This window comes from Platalea leucorodia (genome assembly GCF_965183815.1).
Source record: "Platalea leucorodia genome assembly, chromosome: 5".
In the NCBI taxonomy this organism is placed as follows: Eukaryota; Metazoa; Chordata; class Aves; order Pelecaniformes; family Threskiornithidae; genus Platalea; species Platalea leucorodia.
The window spans coordinates 36,653,549-36,678,371 of NC_138827.1; the positions used below are offsets into that span (position 1 = coordinate 36,653,549).

Genomic DNA, 24,823 nt, shown 5'->3' on the forward strand with positions numbered 1-24,823 from the left:
AAAAACACAAAAACAAGCAGCAGATAATCTAATCTCCAGAGCATACAGATAATATGCTCCCTGCAAAGAGCATAACTAACTAAACTGGCTACCACAACATTTTACAGTCTCACCACACAATACCTTTTCAAGGCTCCACTCACTTGTTCTCAGAGGTAACTAATGCCTTTTTCCTTAACAGTGTCTTCATATTATAGATTACCTGGGACCTCACTTGAAGGAACAAAATACCTGCGTGCTTGATCTAGCTGAATACCTTCCATGATCAGCACTACTCTTAAACTAGCAGCTATCTGGTTGAATCTACTCGTGATGGATTTTATAACACTCATTCTGGAGATATGGCAGTGTCGTGCATTAGGTTTCTTTGGACAAACTATCTTCAAAACTTCAAATTTTCTAATCTGTTGTAGACAGCAATGCACAGAAAAGTAAAACGGCTTAATAAAAAAATACAGTATTTTTCTATATAGACTCCTGAACATAATGTTTCTCACATGTATTATTTTTACAATATCATAGTTTTATCTCCCAAATATCTGCTTTGCTAGTGATGATACGTTAGCTTCTTCACTTTCTATAACTTTTCAATAGCTAAAGAACTTTTTTAGAAGTTTTTAATTCCTCCAATTGAAATCTTCAATGTTGGTTTCATAATTAAAATTTCACTGACTATAGCACACAAACAATTAATCAAACTGCTTGTAAGCACAGCAGTTGTGTAGCTCAGTGTATTTCATAATTACATACTTGTCAGTAGAGAACCTTATATCTGTAATGCTTAAATTAAGCAGCATAAGTTGAAGTACCTCCTGTGAAGGCTCCCATCCACAGTTACATTTGCAAAGGATTCTGATTTTACAAAATTAAACTTACTTCTTCACCAAGACATGGCACAAATTTCAGCCTGGCATTTCACCTCTTTACCAAAACAGTTAAAGAGCATATTCTCACCTCCCACTGCTGCAGCCTATTAGTATGGAGTAGGAAAGACATTTTCCACTATCTGTCACACATACCTATTGAAAAGACCTTTCAAATATAAAGAGAGATTACATGAATGACTTTATAAACCTAAAATAATTGAATAAAATATTACATCCTTTCAATAACAGTGATTTAGTCTCTGTTCAATCTGTAGGACAGCATGAATGTTTTGGAAGGGATCTCATTCTTTAATAAAGTGATTGAGATCGCTAACAATAAAATTCAAAAAGCAAAAGAAATTTATAAGCCATAAAAATCCTATTACACCGAATGCTGTTAGTGGCTATCATTGAGCAGATCTTTGATTAGAGACAATTATGAAGTTCATTCTAATCCCTCATTTATAAACCTCACAAATTATGAGAGTGCTAACCCCCTTTTTCTTAGCTTAAGCAGAAGGCTGTTTTTGCGTGGCAGTTTAAACTAATAGAAATCTAAGCTGTCATACTCTGCCTACTTCATTGTCTTGGCACTGGGGTTCACAGAGGGCGAGGAAGCTGACCCCAATGATCCACATGACGATTAACCTCACCAAAAATTATTTTTCATTGGTCCTTGATCATCTCAGGAAGGAATCCTACAAGCACCAGTGCCATCACAGGGAAGGGAGCAGGGAGCATGCCTTCAGCAAAGGACAGGAGGAAGGCAGAGATCTTGCAGCCAGTACATTGTTCAGTTTAAGCACCACCGAACTGCCTCAGTTCTGTGCAGTTTCACATTTAACCCAGTCCAGTGCAACTGCAGGCTGCCCAAAGGCCTGGTGCTGCCCCTCTCTTAGTCCTGCCTTCATGTCACTTCCCTCTGCCCTGCACCAGACCAAGTGCTGTGAAGTCCCTGTGTGAGGAAGTCCTTCAGGCTGATTTAGTGTAAAATTACAGCTTGCTTGGAAGGATAAATGAGATGTTCATCTAAACAGCAACCAGAAACATCTCATCCAACAGACATGACCACCAGATAGAGGCAAGTTGCTAGACCAGCTCTTTGGGCAACTGCCCACAGTAACACCATATTATATGTTATATCAAACTGCAGTCTTTTTCACTCTTTATTACCTGGAAAAGTGGGAAGAGTAGGAGGCACTACAGAAGGCAAATATTAAGCCAATTAAAGCCGTGTGTGCTTAGTGGATTCACTGCTACTGTTTGAGAGCAGAGAAAACCCATGTACAAGCATCAGAGAGAGTAAAAAGCCAGCTGACAGCAGGAGAAAGAGCCCCAAAAATGGCTCTCCAAGGCAACAGAGGGAGAGGCTGCCTGGGCACGAAAGTCACTGAAAGGAAGTCATCTTTGTTATAAATAAATACAATTAAAAAGAAGGAAAGGATTGAACCAAAGAGCTAGATGAGTAGTCTCATCAGTTGCTCTTCCTAACGGTAACTGGAAAGGTTCTAAATATTGCTAAACTCTTGGGTCAAGGGGCAACTGAGCTTATACAGCTTTTCTTTTATACATATGTATATATATGCTCATCACACAATTGAAATGCTGACCTTGCTGAAGACCATGGGAGGGCAGCATTAATGGCGCTCTGTGCTCACCTAACTGATCATTAATGCCCGTGCACCGCTCCTTTGTTAACACTGCCTCATTGACTGATATAGAAGTGCTTTGTGAAACACATACAGTTTTTACTGAAGAATATGACTAAAACAGGTGCTCTCTGTTGCAAACCTACAAAGAAAATAAATTGTTCCTTTTCAAATTTACAATAAGCTGCAATAGAAGTTTTAAGAAAATGTTAGTTACATCAATGAATATTTGAAAAATCTGATGCTTTTATAGAGATGCATTTTCAGGTTTCATTATGTTTTTACAGACTCCTGGGAGTAGAAGAATGGGCATTTCCCACACGTAAAATTTGTATTTACAAAGCTCAGAATTCCTTTGTTAAAGTTATTAACTGCTCATTTCTGGGCATAATGTTAACAATTCTACTTTACACAATAATGTAACTACTGTAATATTACTTTTCATACTATTCTTATTTGGACTTCATATAACTTAAGACACTGAAGTGAGAAGTGAGCCTTTCTTCTCAACAGAGTAACAGTGCAGGCTGCTCACCCTGACATCAGATGTTGCTGGACTGTGATTCAGTAAGAAACAATGTGAACTCTCAGGTTCTCTATGTATATTAAATAACCTGAAATTCGATTTACAACATTTTTACGTATTTTGAAACATGCCAGAAAATAGAATACTTTGAGTTTCTGTTCTGTTCAGAGCAAAGAAAGCATCATGGTCTCTCCAGTAGATATTCATATAATAAATACACATACTCTTGAAACTGAAGTCCAAGAGCTGTTCCTGAACATGTAAGGTGAGCACTTCCTTCAAACAGAATGCCTTTAAATCCTCTTAACTTTTGTGACTGTTAAGATCAATCTGAATATTGCAGGGGATTTTCTGTACCTGACAAAACTACTCAAAATGTTCTCCATCCACCATTTGAATATAATTCATGTGCTCTCTGGAAAGCTGACACAATATGCAGCTGGCAGAGTGGGTTTTTTTACAGTTCTAAGTTATAAAGGAACAACTGCCAGCCTCACAGTAAAACCCAAATGGGTTTATATCTGAAACCACAAGGGCATAACAAATTTGGGTGCCCACAATGCCAGCTCAGTTACTTTTCCGATAAGAATCTCACCTTAAGTTCTTTGGATGAAGAAAAGTTTAAGCTTTTTCCCCCTTAACAAGTAATTTGCAGCACATTTGCTTTGTATAGTCATCTATGTGCATTTATCAGAGCATCAGCAAGAGACAGATTTCACTATTTCGAAACAATGACAGAAATCCCAAAAGATCATGCAGAAAGTTTTTCTAGGTATTTGTTTCTCTTATTCTGTTTCTCTTCATTCAGGGAACCTTTCCACATCATGCCCCTATGCACTATTCCTGAATTTTTCCAGCCATTTCACTGTGCACCTCTGAGGAGAGACTGACTTTGTCTTCTCTCAAAGCCCACTTCAGGTCCGCAGTTAGATCCCACAAAGCCCTCCCTTTCCAGGTGAAGCAAACCCAGTTCACCCAGCTCCTCCTCATACAGCATGTGCTCCAGCCCCGAAGCACCGTAGCACCTTTCTGCTAAACTCACCCCAGTTTGCCAATGTCTCTCCCTTACTCTGGAGGATAAAATTGGACAGAATATTCCAGATGTGGCCTCGCAGGTGCCAAATAGATCATTGCCATCAACCTGCGGGTCCAGTTAGCCAACATCACTGTAAGTACACATTGTTGACTCATGCTCAACACTTTGAGAGAGATAAGGTGTGACTGAATCTGGTTAATTTTGCTGAAGGTTGGTCGTTTTCTGCAAGCCATGTTGCTGACTGAGATGCCGAACTTGATCTCAAACAAAAAAGATATATATCTGTCTGCTGAGAGATGATTATTTAGAGTTCAGTGACCTGAAAACTGGGACATACACATGACTGGGTTGTGTTAATATAACATCAGTAATTTTATCAGGAAGGCACATCTTGAAGATTGTTGGCAGAAAGAGGATTGTATGAGGGGCCCCAAAAGTACAAGCAAATGATGACAGCGAAGGCCTTGAAAATCCAGAGACTGAGATATACACCAATCACAGCAGCCACGGAGTGTTCACTACAGGAATGCAGCCTTGTGAACTAGGTAGCAGTGGCTTTAGGGATAACAAAGAGAACACAGAGCAGAATCCAGGAAATGTAAAACAAACCGCTTATGGTAAAACTTGGAGACAGTGCAAAATTGCTGCCCAGTGAATGAACAGTCAGTAAGTAGACGGTGGCAGCAAATGAATAAAAACAACCCTAAGTGAAGCTAAGAGCAAAGAGGAAGAAACTGTCACCATCAACAGTGTGTTCTTCCTGGTGAAGAACACAAGACACTGACAACTTTCTATAAGCACCTACCCATCTTTTTTTGGAGAAGTAGACCTCTCCTGCCCCTTGTTGGCCTTTGGATCTCCCAGGGCACAGGCAGGGTAAGCATAATACAAGAGATAGGACTAGATACCAGAAAGCTTGTGTATATGAGCTTTAACTACTTTATTAATAGGAATTAGCAATAATTGGATACCTTGACCTAAGATGTCCAAAGTCCTTTTAACTGGACGGATAACAAAGTTTTGAATAGATTTTGCTAGTTCAGTTACATTAAATAATAAATTTGTGGATCTGTATATAAGGTGAGTTTCTCTCACCCACATAAATCACAAGGGAAGCTGGGTACCCTGCACTTGAGGCAGTTATTAAAATGTGATCTTTTTCTCCGAGGATCACAACTTTGTGATCCCAACTGGATATAATGAGGTTGAACAAGGCTGGAGTCCATCCAAGAACTTCAACTGTATGATTTTCCTATGTACATAAAATAACCTAGCTTGGAAATTTGGGTCAAAACGAGTAAAACTGGATTTTCTGGGAACCAAAGGGAGCTCTAGGTAGTTGTTGCTACTCAGAAAGGATGGAGGCTGCTGGGACTGCACAGATGCTTGCCAGAAACATTTTGTGCCACAAGATGGCAATCACGCATTTCCCACAGCCCTCACTTCGGTAGAAGGTTCCGGAAGTTCAGTAGCATCAAGGAGCAGGAGAGCTACATCACATTAGGGCAATATAAACAAAAGTCATCTCAGGAAAGCAGAGTCATTATCATGTCGCACAATTTATTTCTTATAATAGTTTATTAAGCTATCTTTACAACAGAAAGGCTACATGAGCTATGGAAACATGAACCTAGATTTACCATGCTAATCTTATTTTGGCAATTTTCCCATAACATTGGGAACATTCGGAGCCTTGTGATTAGTACTTGTTACCATTGTTAGAGAGAATGATTCACTCCCCTAAGGGAGGTTTGGCAAGAGGGAAATAGTGGAAAAAGATAAGAGTGGAAAGCTGGGGAAGAAGCCAGAACTGGTTTAGGAAAAAAAAAATTATATATAGATATACATAAATACATACACACACTGTATATACATTATGTATAGTGTGTATATATATACACACTGCATATTTGATCTTTACTACACTACATATAGTATACATACAGCGTACATACATGTACATATTGTGTGTTTGTTCTAAGAGTGCTGCAAAAAACATGAACAAGCACAGTAAAAATTAGTGGATGAGTATAGAAACTGAATTACTAAGTTTTAAAGTTTGAAATTTCTGTTAGGTTAGTTTAATGTCTGGCAAAATAAGTTGAAGGATACCTGTATCATCAAAAGCAGAAAAGGAAATAATTAGACTTCTGTATTTAAAAAAATAACAACCAGGTACACAACTCTAAGTCCTGAAGTATTCTCCAGCAACCCAAAATACCAGAGCAGCATTTACTACTTTATGAGATCCCCCCCTCACAAACAAGGCATCTGGGATAGTTTGATTCTCCTCTGAGACCCGTTATCATAAACGGTGAATCAACGCCCCTAAAATCTTTACACTGCATGTAAACATCCATGGAGATAAGAGGGGTGTCCTTCAGAACGGATTCACTACACAGGTTGATTCACCATCTCTCATAGAAGAGGTCTGTCACCATTTGCTACAAGGCTGGATGAAATGCATACACGGGCCAACTTCAGTCTGTACTTAAACAACTACATACACTTATATGCAAGCTACAGGCAACCTATAGATGATAATCTGGAAGTGTAGAGCTAAATTAAAGGGACAGTAGGCTTTGCTCAACAAAAAGAGAAGATGTCAATGCAGTACAGACTAAGTTCATGGCATGTGCTGCTTTTGGCTAGCACTTCAAAGCCAGCAAATATACCTATGTCTGCATGGCAACAGTGAAGGAATTTGTATTTTTCTAATTAAAATTATACCGAACCTCTGAGAGAAATAAGCACAACAAAACAACTGTTGACAGCATTAATTGCCTGAGAACAAGGTTATAATTCAGTAAATTAATTGTGTACATTTTGCTCATCAGTAGCCAAATCATATTCATGATTTATTGTCAATAGACAGATTTTTAATACATTTTGCTTTTTTCTTCCAGCTGTACAGCCTCCCAACCAGTTAACATAATGATATAAGACAATCTGAAAAAAGACAAGTGAACTCCATGTATATGTTATTAATAGTGTAATTAAAGAGACACAACAGGCAAACCTTAAACATTCCTGGTTGAAAATGTATTCAAGCACCACTTAAGCTTAACTGTACCGGTAGCATGTCAGAGGAGAAATGTTTCTTCCAGTCCATTCACGCCAATTGTTTGACAGCATTTCAGCTATATTGAATTAGTTTTCTCTGTTTATGTGGGTGCTTTTTAAAGCCACAGGAGAGGAAAAGAACACATATTCCCCAAAAAAAGAAAATTAAGACCATTCATTCACAAAAGTTGCCAGAGCCATACTCATGAAGGAAATTACATAGCACCCAATTGCTATAAACAAGGTCCTTCAGCTACAATAACAACTGGATTAATGTCACATTTCTCATCAAAACTTTCAAAAACATCTGAAAAGCAACATTCCTCTAGGAAGACAATTACCTTTATCTGAGTCCCAAAAATCACTGCAAGGCAGTGTTTCCATATGGATGCTGCAGAAAAAGCACCATCTATGTACTCAACAACAGTACCTCCTGCAATGCACAGATTTTTTTGGGAAGTTTTCTTACATAGATATGAATTCAGCTGGGGCTTAGTTAACTTTACTCTTAAAAATTTACTTTACATTTGTTTAAAGAGGTTTACCTCTAGGAGCCATGGTTTTAGCTTTCTGTCCAGCAGAATATCAAATCCCAGGACTTCAAAGCAGACACTGTCACTTCCTGGTGCTTGGCCTGGCCTGCACATGCGATAAGCATGAAGAACATGTGGTTCTGCAACTATGAGAGTCTTCACTACTAACTCCTGTAGGGATTTTTTTCAGAAAAATTCATCAGGAGAGAAGACACCAGTAAGTATTGAACTAATGTGTTCATACTGTAATAATTTAAATTTCATTAAAGTATCTACTAAAAAAAAAGATTTAAAATACCAAATACATGGTCTATAATAAATAAACTATTCCTGTGGAGTAACAGATATATTTTTTTTATATAGCTCTAGAGTATATTGTTATACTTGCCATAGTACATACGTATTTTTAGATATGTAGTATCTTAAATATTAAAGGTATATTGGGAACAAAGTATAGTACAGCAAATCTTCACCCATTTCATTTTGCAATATAATCTTCAATAAATATTCTCAGAATCATACATACAGATGATGCCTAAGCTCTAACAATCTTAGGCCTATTCCTCACCTAAAGATGCTTGTAGCATAACCATTGACTTCAATGGCGTAGGTTCCAGTCCACAGACATATGCGATGCTGACTACAATTTTGTAAATATTCACACATAAAATTCACTTTACACTCAAGAAAAGTCTCCAAGAATTTAAATAGGATGGTTCCTTTGTATCGTATTACTTATGTAACTGTTTGAAAGGGCTTTTGTCCCTCAGAAAAAGTTTAACATTAAATTTATAATCAAACTCTGAATTTAGCCTTTTAAAAACCATAATCATCATTTGTAGTATGTCCTTTGTGGCATGCACTGCTGAGAATTTGGATTAATAAACTTTCAAAAATCATTCTGGATTCCAGTAAAGCGGATTGCAGAAGCAATTAAATTTCTAAGAATATACATACACAAAATAAAGAAAAGTGTATTAGTTTTATCTTACTGAAATATCACTCCAGAATTTGGAGACATCAAGATTATTTGTTTCTAGAAACTCAGTAAACCATTTTATGGAGCGTTTGCTTCCTTTGTCTTCTGTTTCATCCCGTTCAAAGTGTTCATTATGTTTATTGACAGAGTAGTTCGTCAGATGCATATACAATTGACTCTAAAAAAAAAAGGGAGAAAAGACATCAAAAAACCTTAAATACAATTCTAGAATGGTCAATTCAAAATAAGTAAAAGAAAAAAAAATAGGTTAAATCAATAATGACACAGTGAAACAGTTCATATTTGCAAATAATGCTATGTGCAGATTTTGTTTCTATGCATCAGCATAGAAATCAGCACTATGTTTCTGATTCTTGGAGATTTCATCTGCTGCATGTTCTAGCCTTCTTGTAACAAAACCTGTGCTCGTATTTAAGCCAGTTGCAGTCAACCGATCTACCACTCAACATCTGGTTAGGCAATATATCTGCCATTTTTACAGGTCTGTATGTAAACAACTACCTAAAAAAGTGAAAAGCAATTATCATAACTTACAGAATGATTACATTCCACAAGAAGCAAACAATAAAGATGGTATTTTGAAGTGCTACTTTAAAAGTGCTAAAAAACACTCTGGCATCTGTTTCATAGACAATCCCACATTTCAGTTTTCACTGTAGTTTATTTATGAGAAATGTTCTCATGATAGTGATACTTTAAAATATCTTTTACATATAAACTCATCTGCCATGTTGATATCTGCCAAAATTGCTCATTTTTGACTGGCTGGTAGCCATACATCAGAGGGAGGTAAATTTCAAGATATGCATGACATAAATGAGTGACTGCCATAGTTCCTTTAGGGAGCAAAATGTCACCAGCAATAGATTCATGTTATCAGTTGCATTAAAAAAAAAAAAAAATTACCTTTCCAAGGCCAATTTATAAATCACCTTTTACATGTTTACATTATCTCCCAGTACAGATGTCAATTCAGCTTTCCACCTACACTACCATGATGACCATCTTCATCACAGTGACAGTTCTCTGTCATGTTTGATTCCTTACTTGAGTGTAGTTGATGTTCTAAGCTGACCATAAGCCTTCTGTTCCAATTCCTTTTTGATAAGATAGCCAACAGGTAACATAAGCCTTCTGCTGTCATTTATCTCACTGCACTTACTTATGTTTAAAAAAACTTAATTAAATTTAAAAAAATCAAATTAACTGCAGGCTAGTTAACAATATATTGTTACACTACAAGTAATGAATTTCTCCCATGGCTTCCAATTACTGCTTTGAGAATCATTCTGAAACCTATTGTTTTTGAGTCATTATAAATATCATCTTTCCATGAAATTCAAATTATTTCAAACAAAAGCAATTACTTTTCAGACTACAAAAAAAATTGAAGTGTTTTTAGAACATTTGTTAAACATCTGAACTAATCTTTAGTCTGAAGTTATCTGGAACAATGTCACTGTGGAACAATGTCATCCAAAGAACAATGTCGTTAGTGATAAGCCAGGTCATTTCATACTATAGACAAACCACAACATGAACAGTTGTGAGAACACAGAAACAACTGCCTGTTCTGTTTATCCGCTCAGAGCATATTTCAGTGCTGCTAATGCTGAGATTAGTAACAATAAAAAAATATTAAAAGCAAACTATTCCAAATATAATACTGGAATTCTTCCAAATATAGCATTTGTACTGGGCTCCAAATTATACCTGCATTCTTCAAAGGAGCACTAAGAGACAGCCACAATTTTAAGTGACAAGTAGGGAAAAAGGCTCTCCATGTGTTGTCTATTGGATAATTACACTGAAGCAGCTCTAAAAGTACATGGTATGGAAAAGGAAAGATACAGTGGCAACAGGGTACAGAGTGAGGTGTAAGAAACTCGGATTTACTGATGCCTCCCAATGCTTCAAATCTACTTCTTTCTTAACAGACATCTGCATTTTGGTCTGTGCCAGAAGAGAGGCGTTACACCTCTCAACAGGAGAAGATGCTATACAGTGAACAGGAGGATTAAAGTGTCCAAAAACTTTAGCATGTCCCTTACCATTTCTTGGTTCTCTGCAAGTTTATAGGCAGCCCTGCTGCATCATCCTAAAGTTGTCAGGTACATACTCCTTTCCCTGCTGAAGCAGTCACTGACAAAGAGCACCAGCAGCAGATTCCCTCACGTTCAGGGACTGCAGTGACCGCTCTCGTGTACAGGTTTTTATACCGCTGTTTTTCTGTTTTCTGCATAGGTTCCCAACACAATGGCTGAAACGTTGCAGGATCCTCAGCAGAAGCTCAAAACTTCAGGGATATTAAACAATGATCTAGCAGGACATAAACCTTATCCTCGCCCCTGCCCCACCCCAAACTGAGTCTCAGATAAATATAAAAGCATGTAACTGTTCTTGAAGTGATTTTCTTTACTTCATTTTTTCTGGGTTGAATGTCAATAATTGACATCATCTGCTTTCTTTTAGGAAATATTTAAACTCTTTAGCATACATACATGCAAAGTCATATAAAATTTTTATACATAAGCAATAATACGGCTATAGTTGTGATTTTGATAGAAAAGTATGAGTTAAATATCTTTCATTTAAATTTTTTCTCTTCAATGACAATACAAAAATTCAGCCAGATAAATACCAAATGAAATCTCATGTCACAATTTATTTTATTTTACCTCCTCCAAACACTACACAGGTAAAATTCTACATGAATAAGATAAATTGGAATGAACTCCAACTTACCAAATTTGAGTCACTGGGGGGATGATACTTTTCCGTGCCCATTCTCACCAGTCCGTCATGATATAAAAATACTTTTAATGGATCACAAGAGGTTACAAGTATATACACACGTAAATCAAACTTGTAGCCTTCCATAAGAAATGGTTTGTCAAGATATTCCTGAACAATCAAGTGATCCTGAGCTTGTAACTTTTCTCCATTTCTTATTAAAGAGATCCTGGTAAAAACAAAAGTTATTTTAAAAACATGGAACTTTGACCTTACTCTTCAAAACAGATTTGCATGGTCACCCAGGCAGGTAGTCAGGCTAAAGTCTATCTGGAGGAAGAGACTTACATATCTGATTTGTTGAGTAGAGAAAAAGTGTCATTCGCTTACATGGCTTGTGGTTTCCTGCCCTTTATGGTGCTTTACTGGATGAAAAAAGGCAATGAGCCATTTCAAAACAACTTTCTGCTTCCTTTGATTCAACAATTTGTAATAATGGGTTCCCTCTACACTTAGAAATTGTTTGGCAGAACTACCAGTCTCCAGCTTTTGTGATTATTCTTCCCCAAGCAGCTCTAAAAATAGGCTTCCAGTCTTTCTTTGTCACAACTTCTGCCCGAGGTACAGATTGCAAAGAACTTTCAGTGCTAACCTGTCTCAGTGATGATGTTTGCAAAGCAGGACACTGATCGGTACAACTAAGGATGGCATAGACTAAGCTCAGTATTTCTGTATTCCGATTTCCCCACATCTGAATGAAAAATGGTTTATATACAGACCCTAAACTGGCAGTCCCTAACTATACAGACTGTAATAGCTAATATTTTTCAGTGTATCGTTATTAACCCTGAATTGCCATAGCTTTGTTGCCTTAATCTTACCCTCTATTATTTATGATGCATTTCAGTGTTCTGGTGCTGAATACTCCTCATATACTGAAGTACTTTCCAGGCATTTCTCTGAAATATGCTGCTACCTTTCCCTTCAGTTTATCTTTGTCCTTATCAAAAGGACTGAAAAATAAGGAGATTGAAAAGTTTGGGGGCTTTATTTTTACAGTAATTCTGATATATTTTTAATAACTAAGCACTTTACTATACTGTATAATCCAAATTGATATTAAAAGCAATAAAAGCTAAAACTGAAATATCTAAAAACAAGAACAGAGTTGAGAATGAAATTGCAATATTTATCTCATTGTTTTTTACTGTCCAGCCCTGTCACAGGCAAAGCTGTTCCAAGTCAACTGCAGGTTGCACAATCTGCAGGGCTGTCCCTCCTCTGGGCATGGGTGTCACCTCCTTCCAAGAGCGCACCTCCAGCCACATCCCCAACAGTGTCTCCTCTGTTTCTCCTACACCTCATGGCTCCTACTCTTAAATAGGTTTGTGCTTCTCTGACTGGCTGCAGTTTTGGCACAAAATGGGGTGGCTGGGCAGGTTTCAGATCTGTGGAAGATCCTGACCTTCTCCCACACATGACACCCCCACAGCCCCCAGCCACCAAAACCCTGCCATTTATGCCCAATACAATCTCACCCCGTAAGTCTAAGCACAACAGATTGATAAATATATTCTTTAGATAAATTCACAATAAAAATAATCTTGATCTTAAGAATTATTTGAGCCTCATCAGAAAATGCATTCTTTAATTATGCCACATTCAGAACAACATTAAAATACCACTTCCATTTAGCTTTATATTTTAGCTGTTTCTGCTTGTTAAGCCTTCGTCCAATACACAAACTTTCTTATACTGATTGTATAACTTTAACTACTTACTAATATACAGCTTCTGTTAATGTTGTAAATAGCACTGGATTTCACCTCCAATGGGTAAGAAGACTGAAGTTAAACATGCAACTTACCCATGTCCCATTGCACCGTTAGCTGGTTTGACTATGAAAGTTTTCTGTCTGCGTTTCTTCTTCAGTTCTTTTACATAGTTCTGAAACTGTGTGTATTCTGCAGGGAAGATCCATGTTCGAGGAATAAAACTATACTCCTGAGGCTGACTCTTGATCATTCTGCAAAAAAGTGTAACTAACTGAGTTGAAATCTTTTAACTACTTTGACGTATCAATCCTCAGGATTAAAAAGCATTTACAATAATTTGACAGGGAAGCTTTTTTAGCAAAATGCTGTAATATGAAAGCAAACTTCTGCAGTTGTTTAAGAATAGTTAGAGCTCTATAGCATATTCATATGCATACTTTCAGAACAACAAAAGCAGATTATCTGGTGCATTTTTGCTTATTATCATATCATATTTGCTTATTATGTTACTGGCATCCATCTCATTTCTTGGCATCCATCTCGCTCCTGTTAGAGTTTTTGTTCAGTTACTCAGTTGATTTAATGCTATTCCTATTCTTAGACATATTAAACTTACAATAGATCATGTGATTATAGATCTTTTCCTACCTAATAGCCTCCTGGATTCCTGTATTCCTCTTTTACGATTTTTTTTTTTCCTTGGGAGGAGTGGGGATATTTGGCAAGTTTCATATTGTTATGTATTTGGGGATGTATGAGGATCAACACACACAAAAAAACGATATTTGGAGTTTCTTCATGGGTGCAAAAAATACTAATAACAAGGATTGAATTTAAAATTAAAATGGAAGCAATTTAAGAAGAATTTTTTGTTTCTTTCTAGTCTTTTGATGGAATTTTAAAAGTAAGGAATTGTAGTAAATATACTTTGACACAGGCCAAGGAACTGCTCATGAACCTCCAATATAGGGCAAAACACAGAAGCTTGGATTTGTGTTTGGTACCAGCATATTGTGATTGAGATTCCCTGAGCACCTTATATAGTCAAAATAAAGCAAAGAAATGCAAAGCAAGACAAGGGGAAAAAAATAGAAGAACTAAAACAAAAATAAGGTTAAGACATCATAGCAAACAATCTCTGAAACTGAACCCGCTTAAAGGACGCAGCAAGGTCCTGATCTCCCTGCTTTAATAGCTGTGGCAGCTGGGATAGGGAGCGTATCTCATTTTATAGCTCTGTTGTCTGAATGCAGAAAAGACAAATAGAAGAGGAAAAATGGTAGAGAATTCAGTTAGTAGAAGTTTCTGTCACCCAAAGCTGTGTATCTGGCAGACAGGAAGCATATACCCACACCAGACTGGCAGTACGGGCTACACATATGGGTTAGCTTTAAACAAAGTAGTTTTAATACTGGTTAACAGCCAAGTTTTAAGAGCAATGTGGACTTGGTAGTACTATGCAAACTAGTATACCATAGTTCCCAGCAGAAGAAATTTAGTCTTTGCTGAGTTAAATACTGGTGCAGCTAGCTTGTTTCAGGTACTCAGAATACTTGAAACTTCACACATAACTTCATATGAAATTAGTTTGGATAACTCAAAACTACTCTGTAACATAGGGTGGACACATCTAAAATACAAATATCCACAGACCACAGAAAGTGACTGGTTGTTTAAAAAGAAATTAACTGATATAGGAAGTTACCCAATTTAGATTTAAAAAAAAAATGGCACTATGATGAATTTTAATACTTTTTAATTAATTACAGATTTACATATACTTCTACTTTTATAACGGAAACTAATAGTATCAGGATAACTCAAATGTAAAAGAGACTTAGAATATCATTTCAATTTTTCATTTCTACTATGAGCCTACATAATAATCCTGATACAGCATAAGACACTTTTTCTTTAAGTGGCTTAAATACTAATGGAAAAAACAGAGCTGCCAACCACATCTGTAAGGCTAGGACTGTAGCCAAGTCCTACTGGTATAATAGATACACTGTCACCAAACTGTTTAGCCAACTACCCAACAAACACTCTGCAGAAACCACAATAGCTATAGTAGTCTTGAAGTACTGCCTGAGGTTCCGTGCTTCTGCAGCTTCATTGTAACTATTATTTTTACAAATCTGGGTTGATGAAAGCCTCCAAATATTCACCAAAAAAGTTTTTAAAAAAACATAAATAGATGTTATAATTCATGATTCATGCATATTTTTAAACCACTCTCCATCTGCTAGACATTTACAAATGTTATTACCTTGCTAACTGAATAGCTTATCTAGGCAGAAATTATCCTATTTTTAGGCAAGAAACAACTTCTGTGTTAGTTTCCATCCCTCTCCAAATTATTTATCATATGCATCCTGAAGCGCTACATGATAGAGACTTGCCATTTAACTTACAGGTTTCAATACCCTTACTCCCTACTCAGTGAATATAGCTTCATGGTATTCTAGATATATTATTTTGTGACTGCAAGTACATCAGTTCTATATGCCTTTTTCTATCTTATGCATAACTGGGTAGACTACAAACACTTAATAATATGAAGCGGAATACTTAACCATTGTTTACAAGTTCCAGTGCTCACTAAAACTTTCAACAAAAGAATTCAGCTCTGTTCTTTCCCTGCTTGGCCCTATTCAGAAACAGCTTAGGAACATCATCAAGTAGCTTGCGGAATCGAGACCTAATCCATTACAATAGCCCTATTTTCCAGCACATCTGCTATCCGCTACTGTGGGTAACCACTTCTTCACTGTGCTGCTCAATACTTTAGCCTTTGGAGTCCTTACCAAGAGGTCTGAGAATTAAACAGCTAGTTATTGTTCTTCTGAGTGCTATTTTAGCTTACGGATGTGGTCAGACTGTGCTCTTGTTTCTCAGAGTACTTTCTGTGCAAAAGAATCAAAGGTGTTGAACAAAATGTAGGTTACTAAAGACGGGACTTGTCAGTCTAATAACACAGGTTCCACTGCCTGGGTTTCAAGATCCTCTGACTTTTCAAGTATGAAAGAAGGTTAGCGGGTAGGTATGGATGAGAATGATTCTTGGCCCATGACCAAGAATGTATGAGGTTCAACAAGGCTCAGTGTCGGGTCCTGCACTTGGGTCACAACAACCCCATGCAACGCTACAGGCTGGGGGAAGAGTGGCTGGAGAGCTGCCCAGCAGAAAAGGACCTGGGGGTGCTGGTTGACAGCCGCCTGAACATGAGCCAGCAGCGTGCTCAGGTGGCCAAGAGGGCCAACGGCATCCTGGCTTGTATCAGGAATAGTGTGGCCAGCAGGACCAGGGAGGTGATCGTGCCCCTGTACTCGGCACTGGTGAGGCCGCACCTCGAGTACTGTGTTCAGTTTTGGGCCCCTCACTCCAAGAAGGACATTGAGGTGCTGGAGCATGTCCAAAGAAGGGCAACGAAGTTGGTGAAGGGTCTAGAGCACAAGTCTTATGAGGAGCAGCTGAGGGAACTGCGGCTGTTTAGCCTGGAGAAGAGGAGGCTGAGGGGAGACCTTATCGCTCTCTACAACTACCTGAAAGGAGGTTGTAGTGAGGTGGGGGTCAGTCTTTTCTCCCAAGTAACAAGTGATAGAACAAGAGGAAACAGCCTCAAGTTGAGCCAGGGCATGTTTAGGTTGGATATTAGGAAAAACTTCTTCACCAAAAGGGTAGTCAGGCCCTGGAACAGGCTGCCCAGGGAAGTGGTTGAGTCCCCATCCCTGGAGGTATTTAAAAGACAGGTAGATGTAGTGCTTAAGGACACAGTTTAGTGGCAGACTTGGCAGTGCTAGGGTAATGGTTGGACTTGATGACCTTAAAGGTCTTTTCCAACCTAAATGATTCTATGATTCTATGACCAGTTCACAAACCTTTTAAATGTAAACAACAAAGGTGTTGCAAAAAAGACCATCTCATACATGGGTCTGTTCCCCTTCCCATTCATCCTGTACACCTTGTCCCCCACTTATTGTATTAGTTCTGTAGCAACACTTATCCTTCACATGAGGAGATCTCATCTAAGAGACCATTTTCAGAAATTAAGATCCAGTTGGCCCTACAATGGCACCCCTATTTTTTTTTTTCTTTTCTGTGTTCTGATTATTCCCCCTGAAAACAATGCTCGCACTTCCTTTTGTTCTCAATTACACGCCTGCTTCTATCTGTCCCTTACTCTATGTCCCTACACTTTCTGTGCTGGGTTGTTGTCTTTCATATTACACCTGCTACATATTACACTGGTCCCTTCCACCCTTCTGCATGTGAAAACCCCATTGTCCTGTGATCCAGAGTGCCTGGATATTTGCTGTAAGAGGAATTCCTGAAGTGCAATTCCTCCTGAAGACCATTTGCCTCTCAGAATCTGGTGGATTTGTTCTTTTGCTCCATTCCCAACTGCTTGCATAAAATGGAAGGGTGAGATCAGTATAACAACAAAAGGTAGAAGTAAAAGAAAAAGAAGAGTCTACTCTCTACCAATTCTCAGCAGTTGTTTCAGGAACTCTCAACGGTACAAAATCCACAGCTATTCTGCACGAGTCAGTATCAGGAACAGAAAAGACTGCATGCAGCAGAAAAGCAAGAGAACAGAATTAGTGTTTCTGCACTATCCTGTTCAAATAAATTTTAAGACAGAATAGCAGCTGTATGGAACAAAATCCATGCCCAACCATGTATCGCAACTGACGTGATTTCACATACATATGTCTGTTTCACAAGCAGTCTCAAAGCATATCATTTTAATTTTTATAAATTATGAATACTAAGTATTGAATTGTGAGGTTAGTGTTGCAAAAAACAGACTGATTAAAACCCTGCTCTATCTACTGATATTAAGTGAAGTCACAACATAGATATGTTTGACCCAGAGTTATCATATCAGAGAAATTATTCCCATCTTATCTATAATATGTGCAATCTGCACATTGAGTACCTTTCAACTGTATCTCAGACTCAGAATTCAGTAGGTTGAGAGAGGTATAACCAGACTGTGTTTGAAAACAATGTGTGCATGATAACAAGAGCCTTTTGTTCATTGTGCACATTTTTTTTTAATCACAGAACTGTAGCAACACACAGGGAGACCACTGCCTACCAAGCTGACCAATGTTGTTCCACTGTTTTCAGGACCTCTCCAAATAGCTGTTTGCCTCCATGTGCTACGTCTATGTTTTTACTTAGGGTTTAAGTCTGGAAGGGGCAGTGAAAAGTGCTTGTGTAGCATGTATTGACACAAGGGAGTTCCAGCCCACACGTAGGACATGTAGACACCATAGCAATGCATGTAATATTTGCATCATAATAGTTGCATACATTCTATATGCTATGTGTTGTAGTTACAAAACAGAAAAGGAAACGGAGAAAGAGAGAGAGAGAGAGGCGATATCACATTAATTACATTAATATATCAAAACAAATTCTGTTCTGGTAACAGGAAATGCGGTGTAGGTAACATTGGGCGCCAAAAGATTAGCTCTATTATTATTGCTCTTTAAACTAATTTAGATTAGAAGAATCAAAATATTCACACACATTTATTAACAGACGGTTATGATATCATAGGAGTAACTGAGACATAGTGGGACAACTCACATGACTGGGGAATCGCGATGGATGGTTACAGGCTGTTTCGCAAAGACAGGCAGGGAAAAAGAGGTGGAGGAGTCGCACTCTATATTAAGGAAAACCTCAAATGTATCGAAGTCAACTACGGTGATTGTGAGTGCTCTATTGAATGCCTCTGGGTTAAAATCAGAGGGGTCGTCTCCAAGCAGGACTTTACAGTGGGCATCTGCTACTGACCCCCAAACCACAACGATAAAGCTGATGAAGCAATATTTGGGACACTAAGGCAAGCTTCTGGTCAACAGAATCTGGTTCTCAGGGGTGACTTCAACTACCCAGACATTTGCTGGAAGAACAATACAGCAGCTCGCATGTCATCCATCAAGTTCCTGGAATGCACAGAGGACTGTTTCCTCTTACAAATGTTAGATGTGCCAACCAGGAAGGAGGCGCTACTGGACCTGCTGTTCACAAACCAAGAAAACCTGCTTTGCAATATCTCGGTCAGTAACAACCTTGGCTGCAGTGATCACAATATTGTGGAGTTCAGGATCCAGCTGAGCATGCTGAAGGTTAGCACCAAGACAAGGGTTCTAGATTTTAGAAGAGCAAACTTCAGCTCGCTCAGAGCTCAGTTGGAAGGGATTCCATGGGAAGCTTCCATGGAGGATAAAGGAGCCAGTGAGTTCTGGGAAATCTTCAAGAATGCTCTCTTGGAAGCAAAAAACCAGTTTATCCCCTATAAAAGAAAAGGAAGTAAGCAGAGCAAGGGGCCTCCTTGGCTCAACCACGAGCTCCTGGGTCTGCTTAAAACCAAAAGAGATGCGTACCAGAGATGGAGAAGTGGAAGATTGTCCACTGAGAACTACAAGGGCATTGCCAGAGTGCAGAGATGCAGTTAGAAAGGCAAAAGCTCAACTTGAATTGGAACTGGCCAGAGACATCAAAAATAACAAGAAAGGGTTCTTCCGGTATGTAAGTTGCAAGCAGAAACAGAAGGAAAACATAGGCCCACTGTTAAAGAGCAGAGGTGAATCAGTCACCAACAATGCTGAAAAGGCAGAGGTTCTCAACAACTTCTTCACCTCTGTCTTTACCAACACTGTTGGATCCCAGGCGTTGGGGACAAAAATCCAGGAGGATCCAACCATAGACCCACCATCAGTGATGAAGGAGTTAGTATGTGAATTATTACAGGAGCTTGACCCCTGCAAATCAATGGGCCCTGACGCCATCCACCCAAGGGTGTTGAGAGAGCTGGCTGATGTCATTGTGGGGCCACTCTCTATAATCTTCGAGAAGTCATGGAGATCGGGGGATGTCCCAGAGGACTGGAGGAAGGCAAATGTTACCCCTATCTACAAGAAGGGCTTAAGGGAGGATCCGGGTAATTATAGGCCCATCAGTCTTACTTCAATCTCCGGGAAAGTCATGGAACAGACCCTCCTGGGGGCCATCACGAGTCAAATGAAGCACGTGATTGGGAAAAGCCAACACGGCTTCACAAAAGGCAGGTTGTGCCTGACAAATCTGGTGGCCTTCTATGATAAAGTGACCTGCTTGGTTGACATGGGGCGAGCAGTCGACATTGTCTGCTTAGACTTCTCCAAGGCCTTCAATATGGTTCCCCACGGCCTCCTCCTGGAGAAACTGATACATTATGGCCTGGACAAGTGGTCTGTGCAGTGGGTGAGGAACTGGCTGGCAGGCCGCACCCAAAGGCTGGTGGTAAATGGCTCTTTTACAAACTGGCAACCTGTCACAAGTGGGGTCCCCCAGAGATCAATATTGGGCCCAACACTATTCAATATCTTCGTAAGTGATCTGCATAACGGGATCAAGTGTAGCCTGATAAAGTTCGCAAATGACACCAAATTGAGTGGGGAAGTAGACACTCTGAAGGGAGAGCCACCCTGCAGGAAGATCTGGATAGGCTGGAAGAGTGGGCTAACAAGGACCTTATGAAGTTTAACAAAGACAAGTGTAAGGTCTTGCACCTGGGAAAACATAATCCAGGAGTGCAGCTCAGACTGGGATCCACCTGGCTAGAGAGCAGCTTTGTGGAAAGGGACCTGGGGGTCCTGGTGGACAGGAAGCTCAACATGAGTGAACAGTCTGCTGCTGTGGCCAAGAAGGCCAGTAAGATGCCGGGTTGCATCAAAAAGGGCATCACCAGCAGAGATAAAGAAGTCATTATCCCACTCTACTCAGCGCTTGTCAGGCCACACCTGGAATACTGCATACAGTTCTGGTCCCCGTTATACAAAAAAGATGTGGACAGGCTGGAGGGGGTCCAGAGAAGGGCCACCAAGACGAGCAAGGGTCTGGGAAGCCTGCCGTATGGCGACAGGCTGAGAGAGCTGGGTTTGTTCAGCCTTGAGAAAAGGAGGCTTAGAGGTGATCTCATCACCATGTACCAGTACTTAAAGGAGAGCTACAAAGAAGATGGAGACTCCCATTTTACAAGGAGTCCCATGGTGAGGACAAGGGGTAACGGGTACAAGTTACTCCCACGGAGATTCCAATTGGACACGAGAGGTAAATTTTTCACAATGAGAACAGTCAATCATTGGAATAATCTCCCCAGGGAAGTGGTTGACTCCGCTACGCTGAACACGTTTAAGACCCAGCTGGACATGGTGCTGGGCCATCTCGTCTAGATTGTGCTAGAAAGGTTGGACCAGGTGATCCTTGAGGTCCCTTCCAACCTGGTATTCTATGATTCTATGATTTATCCCTAAACTTTTCCTTATTACCAGGCTGTTGAATCATTATTGATTCAGCATTGTTTTCTTACAGGTCTTACTCACAGATTCTCAGCTAGGATAATTCCTCAGAACCCAGTTATTCCACTAGAGTGAGGAGAATTTATAATTAGATGAATGAGCATCTCTGACTTATTTCTTATATAAATAGTAAGATACTTCACATTTTTTAAATTTGATATATACAAAAATGTAGTCATTAATTATTTTAAAGAAATAATATCCATCCACATACTAGTTATTTTTTCTGTTCTACCGTTGCAGGATATATGCCCGGGTTTATTATGTATTTTGTGTATTATACAATATTTTAAGGCTCTCCTACATTTTTCAATGTGTAGACAGAAAACTGAACCCACATCTTTTTCCACTGAAGTCAATCAGAGAGAAACAGTAGCCCACTTCAGTGCTACAGATCCACAACCAAGGCCAAACTTATTAAGGAACTTCGGACATTATTCTCGGTCCTCTCATAGCCTCTTAGTAAAAATAAAAAACCTTACAAGCAATAATTCAGTATTGTACTGCATTAAATACTATGGCTGAAAAACCTCTTAATATTAAAAGAAAGATTACTTAGTCATGTTTCTTGCCAGAAAATCCTTTCTGCAGATCTCTCCCATTCCTGGAAAATGGTTGATTCTCTGAGGAAGGAGAAAAAAAAAGAAAGTGAGTTGGTACTTTTTAGCTTTCCTGGCATACCTAATACAATCATTTCAAATGTTCAACTGCATGCTCAGGCAAACATAGTGTTGCATATAAATTATTTAAGATAATATCTTACATTATACTATGTATCCTTAGCAATACTAAAGATACTGTAAGTTATATTCTCCTCCACCAACATGAGTATGCCCATTGATTTCATTTCAGACATGAAAGGAGACTATCATACTCTTATTCACAAAGCTATCTAGGAACAAAGAATGCTATCACAAAGTAATGGTTAAAAAAAAGGAATTACTTATTCACAGAAACTGGAGAGAGCTCTGCTTGTTAACTTACTGCTTAAAAGCTTATGAGCAACTTATAAATGATGTTTTGCATCTTCTTTCAAACTCTGATCATTCACAACACCCAACTGGCAGACAAAAGCATGAAAGAACAGCCCCAAATAATTAAACACCAGATTCCAAGTGGTATGAACAAATAACTCTGGAAAAGAGAATAGGATTTTAAAGTATGCAGTGATATAGCCTTATTGCAGTCTGGTTGGTGGTGTTTTGTGGGTTGTTTGGTTTTTTTCTCTCCGTACAAATGTAACTGACCAAAAGTGACACGTTATTGAATGCTTCAGAGTGAAGCAGCTTACTGAAACATGCCAGAAATCCTAACTACCACTCTACCTGATAGTTCCGAAGTTCAGCAATCTTTTCTTGTTGCACAGCAGAATCACTCCATATAAGATTAGCTGTTTCATCTTCATCACGTGTTTTCACAAATCCCATCTCTCGTATTACTACACGTACTACAGAAAAATCACATACTTAAGGAATATTTTGAATCTCTAAAATAGATTCATTTTCAAAATTAAAAAAAAACAATTAAGATTTTAAGCACTTCCAATATTCAACCTTTTGTCTGAGAACAATGTTAGCATGCAAGCTATTATTTATCTTGCAATATTTCCATGAGTCTATTGCAAACCTGCCATTACAACATTACAGCACCTTGTACTGAGGCTGGAATCAGAGCACAACCACTGACAGGAACTGTAAAGAGCTTCAGGGCATTTGACAATCATCTAGTAAAAGTCCACTTGCACGGCTTTTAGACTTAATGTTGGCTATCACATATGTTAATTTTAAAACAGTGATGACTGCAAGTGTCACTGCAGACAGGGGACAAAAATGCCTCCTTAGTCAAGGTACAGTAGTTACTAAAGCAAATGCCTACATTATTTTAAGACAAAAAAAGAGAAAAGACTGATTATCTGCCAGGCATAACTCAGGTTCTAGGATAAAAGATTTTTCCGAAGTAGTCCCAAGCATCAAAATACAAAACATTAGGAGATTGTATTGAGAAACCTCTGTATAATAATTAGAGTATTTAACATTAAATTTACACTGTTCATCTTTCAAGGCTTTAAGTAAACTTCAAACGCATACGTAATTCATAATTAGAAGGTTTCTCCACAGCCTTCTTGATCACTTAAGTTTTTGAATTTCAAGGCCATTCCCTGCGTAACAAATGGGCAGTAACAGATGCAGTGTTCAAAGCTATCAACTCAATGTTACACAAAAAAAAAACAAAAAAAAACAAAAAAAAACAAAACCAAAGGTTTCTTACAAAAGAAAATCCTTTGGAAATGTCTCACTGTCAGCTTGATGCAAAGTCCATTAATTCACCCTTTAAGTTAGTAATTCACTCACGTCAATGGCTATTAAGATGAAAACAAAATATGTAGCTTCCTACCAATTTCATATTTTGTGCCAGCGACATTTGCAGTGATGACTCCATTCTTCTTCTTTCTGACTTTTCTTTTAATTGTGCTTTGATAGGGTAGTTCCGAACTCAAAGTCAGAGGAGCAGTTCCGTGGTTATCTTTAAAAAATAATGTTGTAACTATCAACATCTTTATATCTCAAATAACGTATACAAATGAACTAAAAATACAAACATTTACTTCGTTGCAACTTAGTGGTACAAGCATACTGAATAATTAATAGGCTGTATTAAAAATCCAAGACTAGCATACCTCCCTCATTAGGCAAGGATGGCATTATAACCTAGGATAGTGGAGAAGCAGAGCCCAAATTCCGTTCCAAGTTCTCAGAAAACGATGGAGCTGTCAAAGCCAAGTTATTTAAAGCTCCAGTCATACCATTTCAGTGTCTGGCTGTAGCAAATATTAGTTCTGGAATGGATAGATATCTGTGTTAAAAAAATACAAGAGAAACTTTGTTATAGAGAAATCCTGAAGAAATATAAACAGCAGAAAACTAAATACGGAAATGCTTTTAATAACAAGTCAAAAGTAATGCTTATTTTAAAAGATTGATCGAGTTATTGTAAATACAAAACTTTGTTCATTACAATTCAATTGTTTTGTTTCTGGGAAAAATAATTTTGCAATATTGATTTTCAAAATGAGATTATATTACCTCATTTTCTTATTTTCATTTGTGTATGGGGGATTTGGGGCATGAAAATATGTAACAATAAATTCAATCAATACTGCAAACTTTTATCTTCACAAAGCTCTCTGAATTTATAGCAATTTTAAACCATATTTTAATTAAGAATTTAAAATCAGACACATCGTATTATGTGTTTTCTGGTACCAAATGGGAACTAACTGAA

The 24,823-nt window shown here is 38.3% G+C and overlaps 1 protein-coding gene across 1 annotated transcript in view; it reads right to left on the reverse strand.

Moving 5' to 3' along the window:
- The window catches only part of TTLL7 (tubulin tyrosine ligase like 7), a 56,535-nt gene extending 32,251 nt beyond the window's left edge, over positions 1 to 24,284 (reverse strand). Inside the window, exons 1-8 of the mRNA XM_082312112.1 lie at positions 24,219 to 24,284; positions 23,936 to 24,064; positions 22,867 to 22,988; positions 22,097 to 22,164; positions 13,274 to 13,432; positions 11,419 to 11,635; positions 8,666 to 8,830; positions 7,686 to 7,844 (exon numbers count right to left, since the gene is read on the reverse strand). Coding sequence (XP_082168238.1) covers positions 7,686 to 7,844; positions 8,666 to 8,830; positions 11,419 to 11,635; positions 13,274 to 13,432; positions 22,097 to 22,164; positions 22,867 to 22,988; positions 23,936 to 24,064; positions 24,219 to 24,243 — 1,044 coding nt within the window. The 5' untranslated portion in view covers positions 24,244 to 24,284. The remainder of the gene's footprint in view (positions 1 to 7,685; positions 7,845 to 8,665; positions 8,831 to 11,418; positions 11,636 to 13,273; positions 13,433 to 22,096; positions 22,165 to 22,866; positions 22,989 to 23,935; positions 24,065 to 24,218) is intronic.
- Between the last annotated feature and the right edge of the window lie 539 nt (positions 24,285 to 24,823).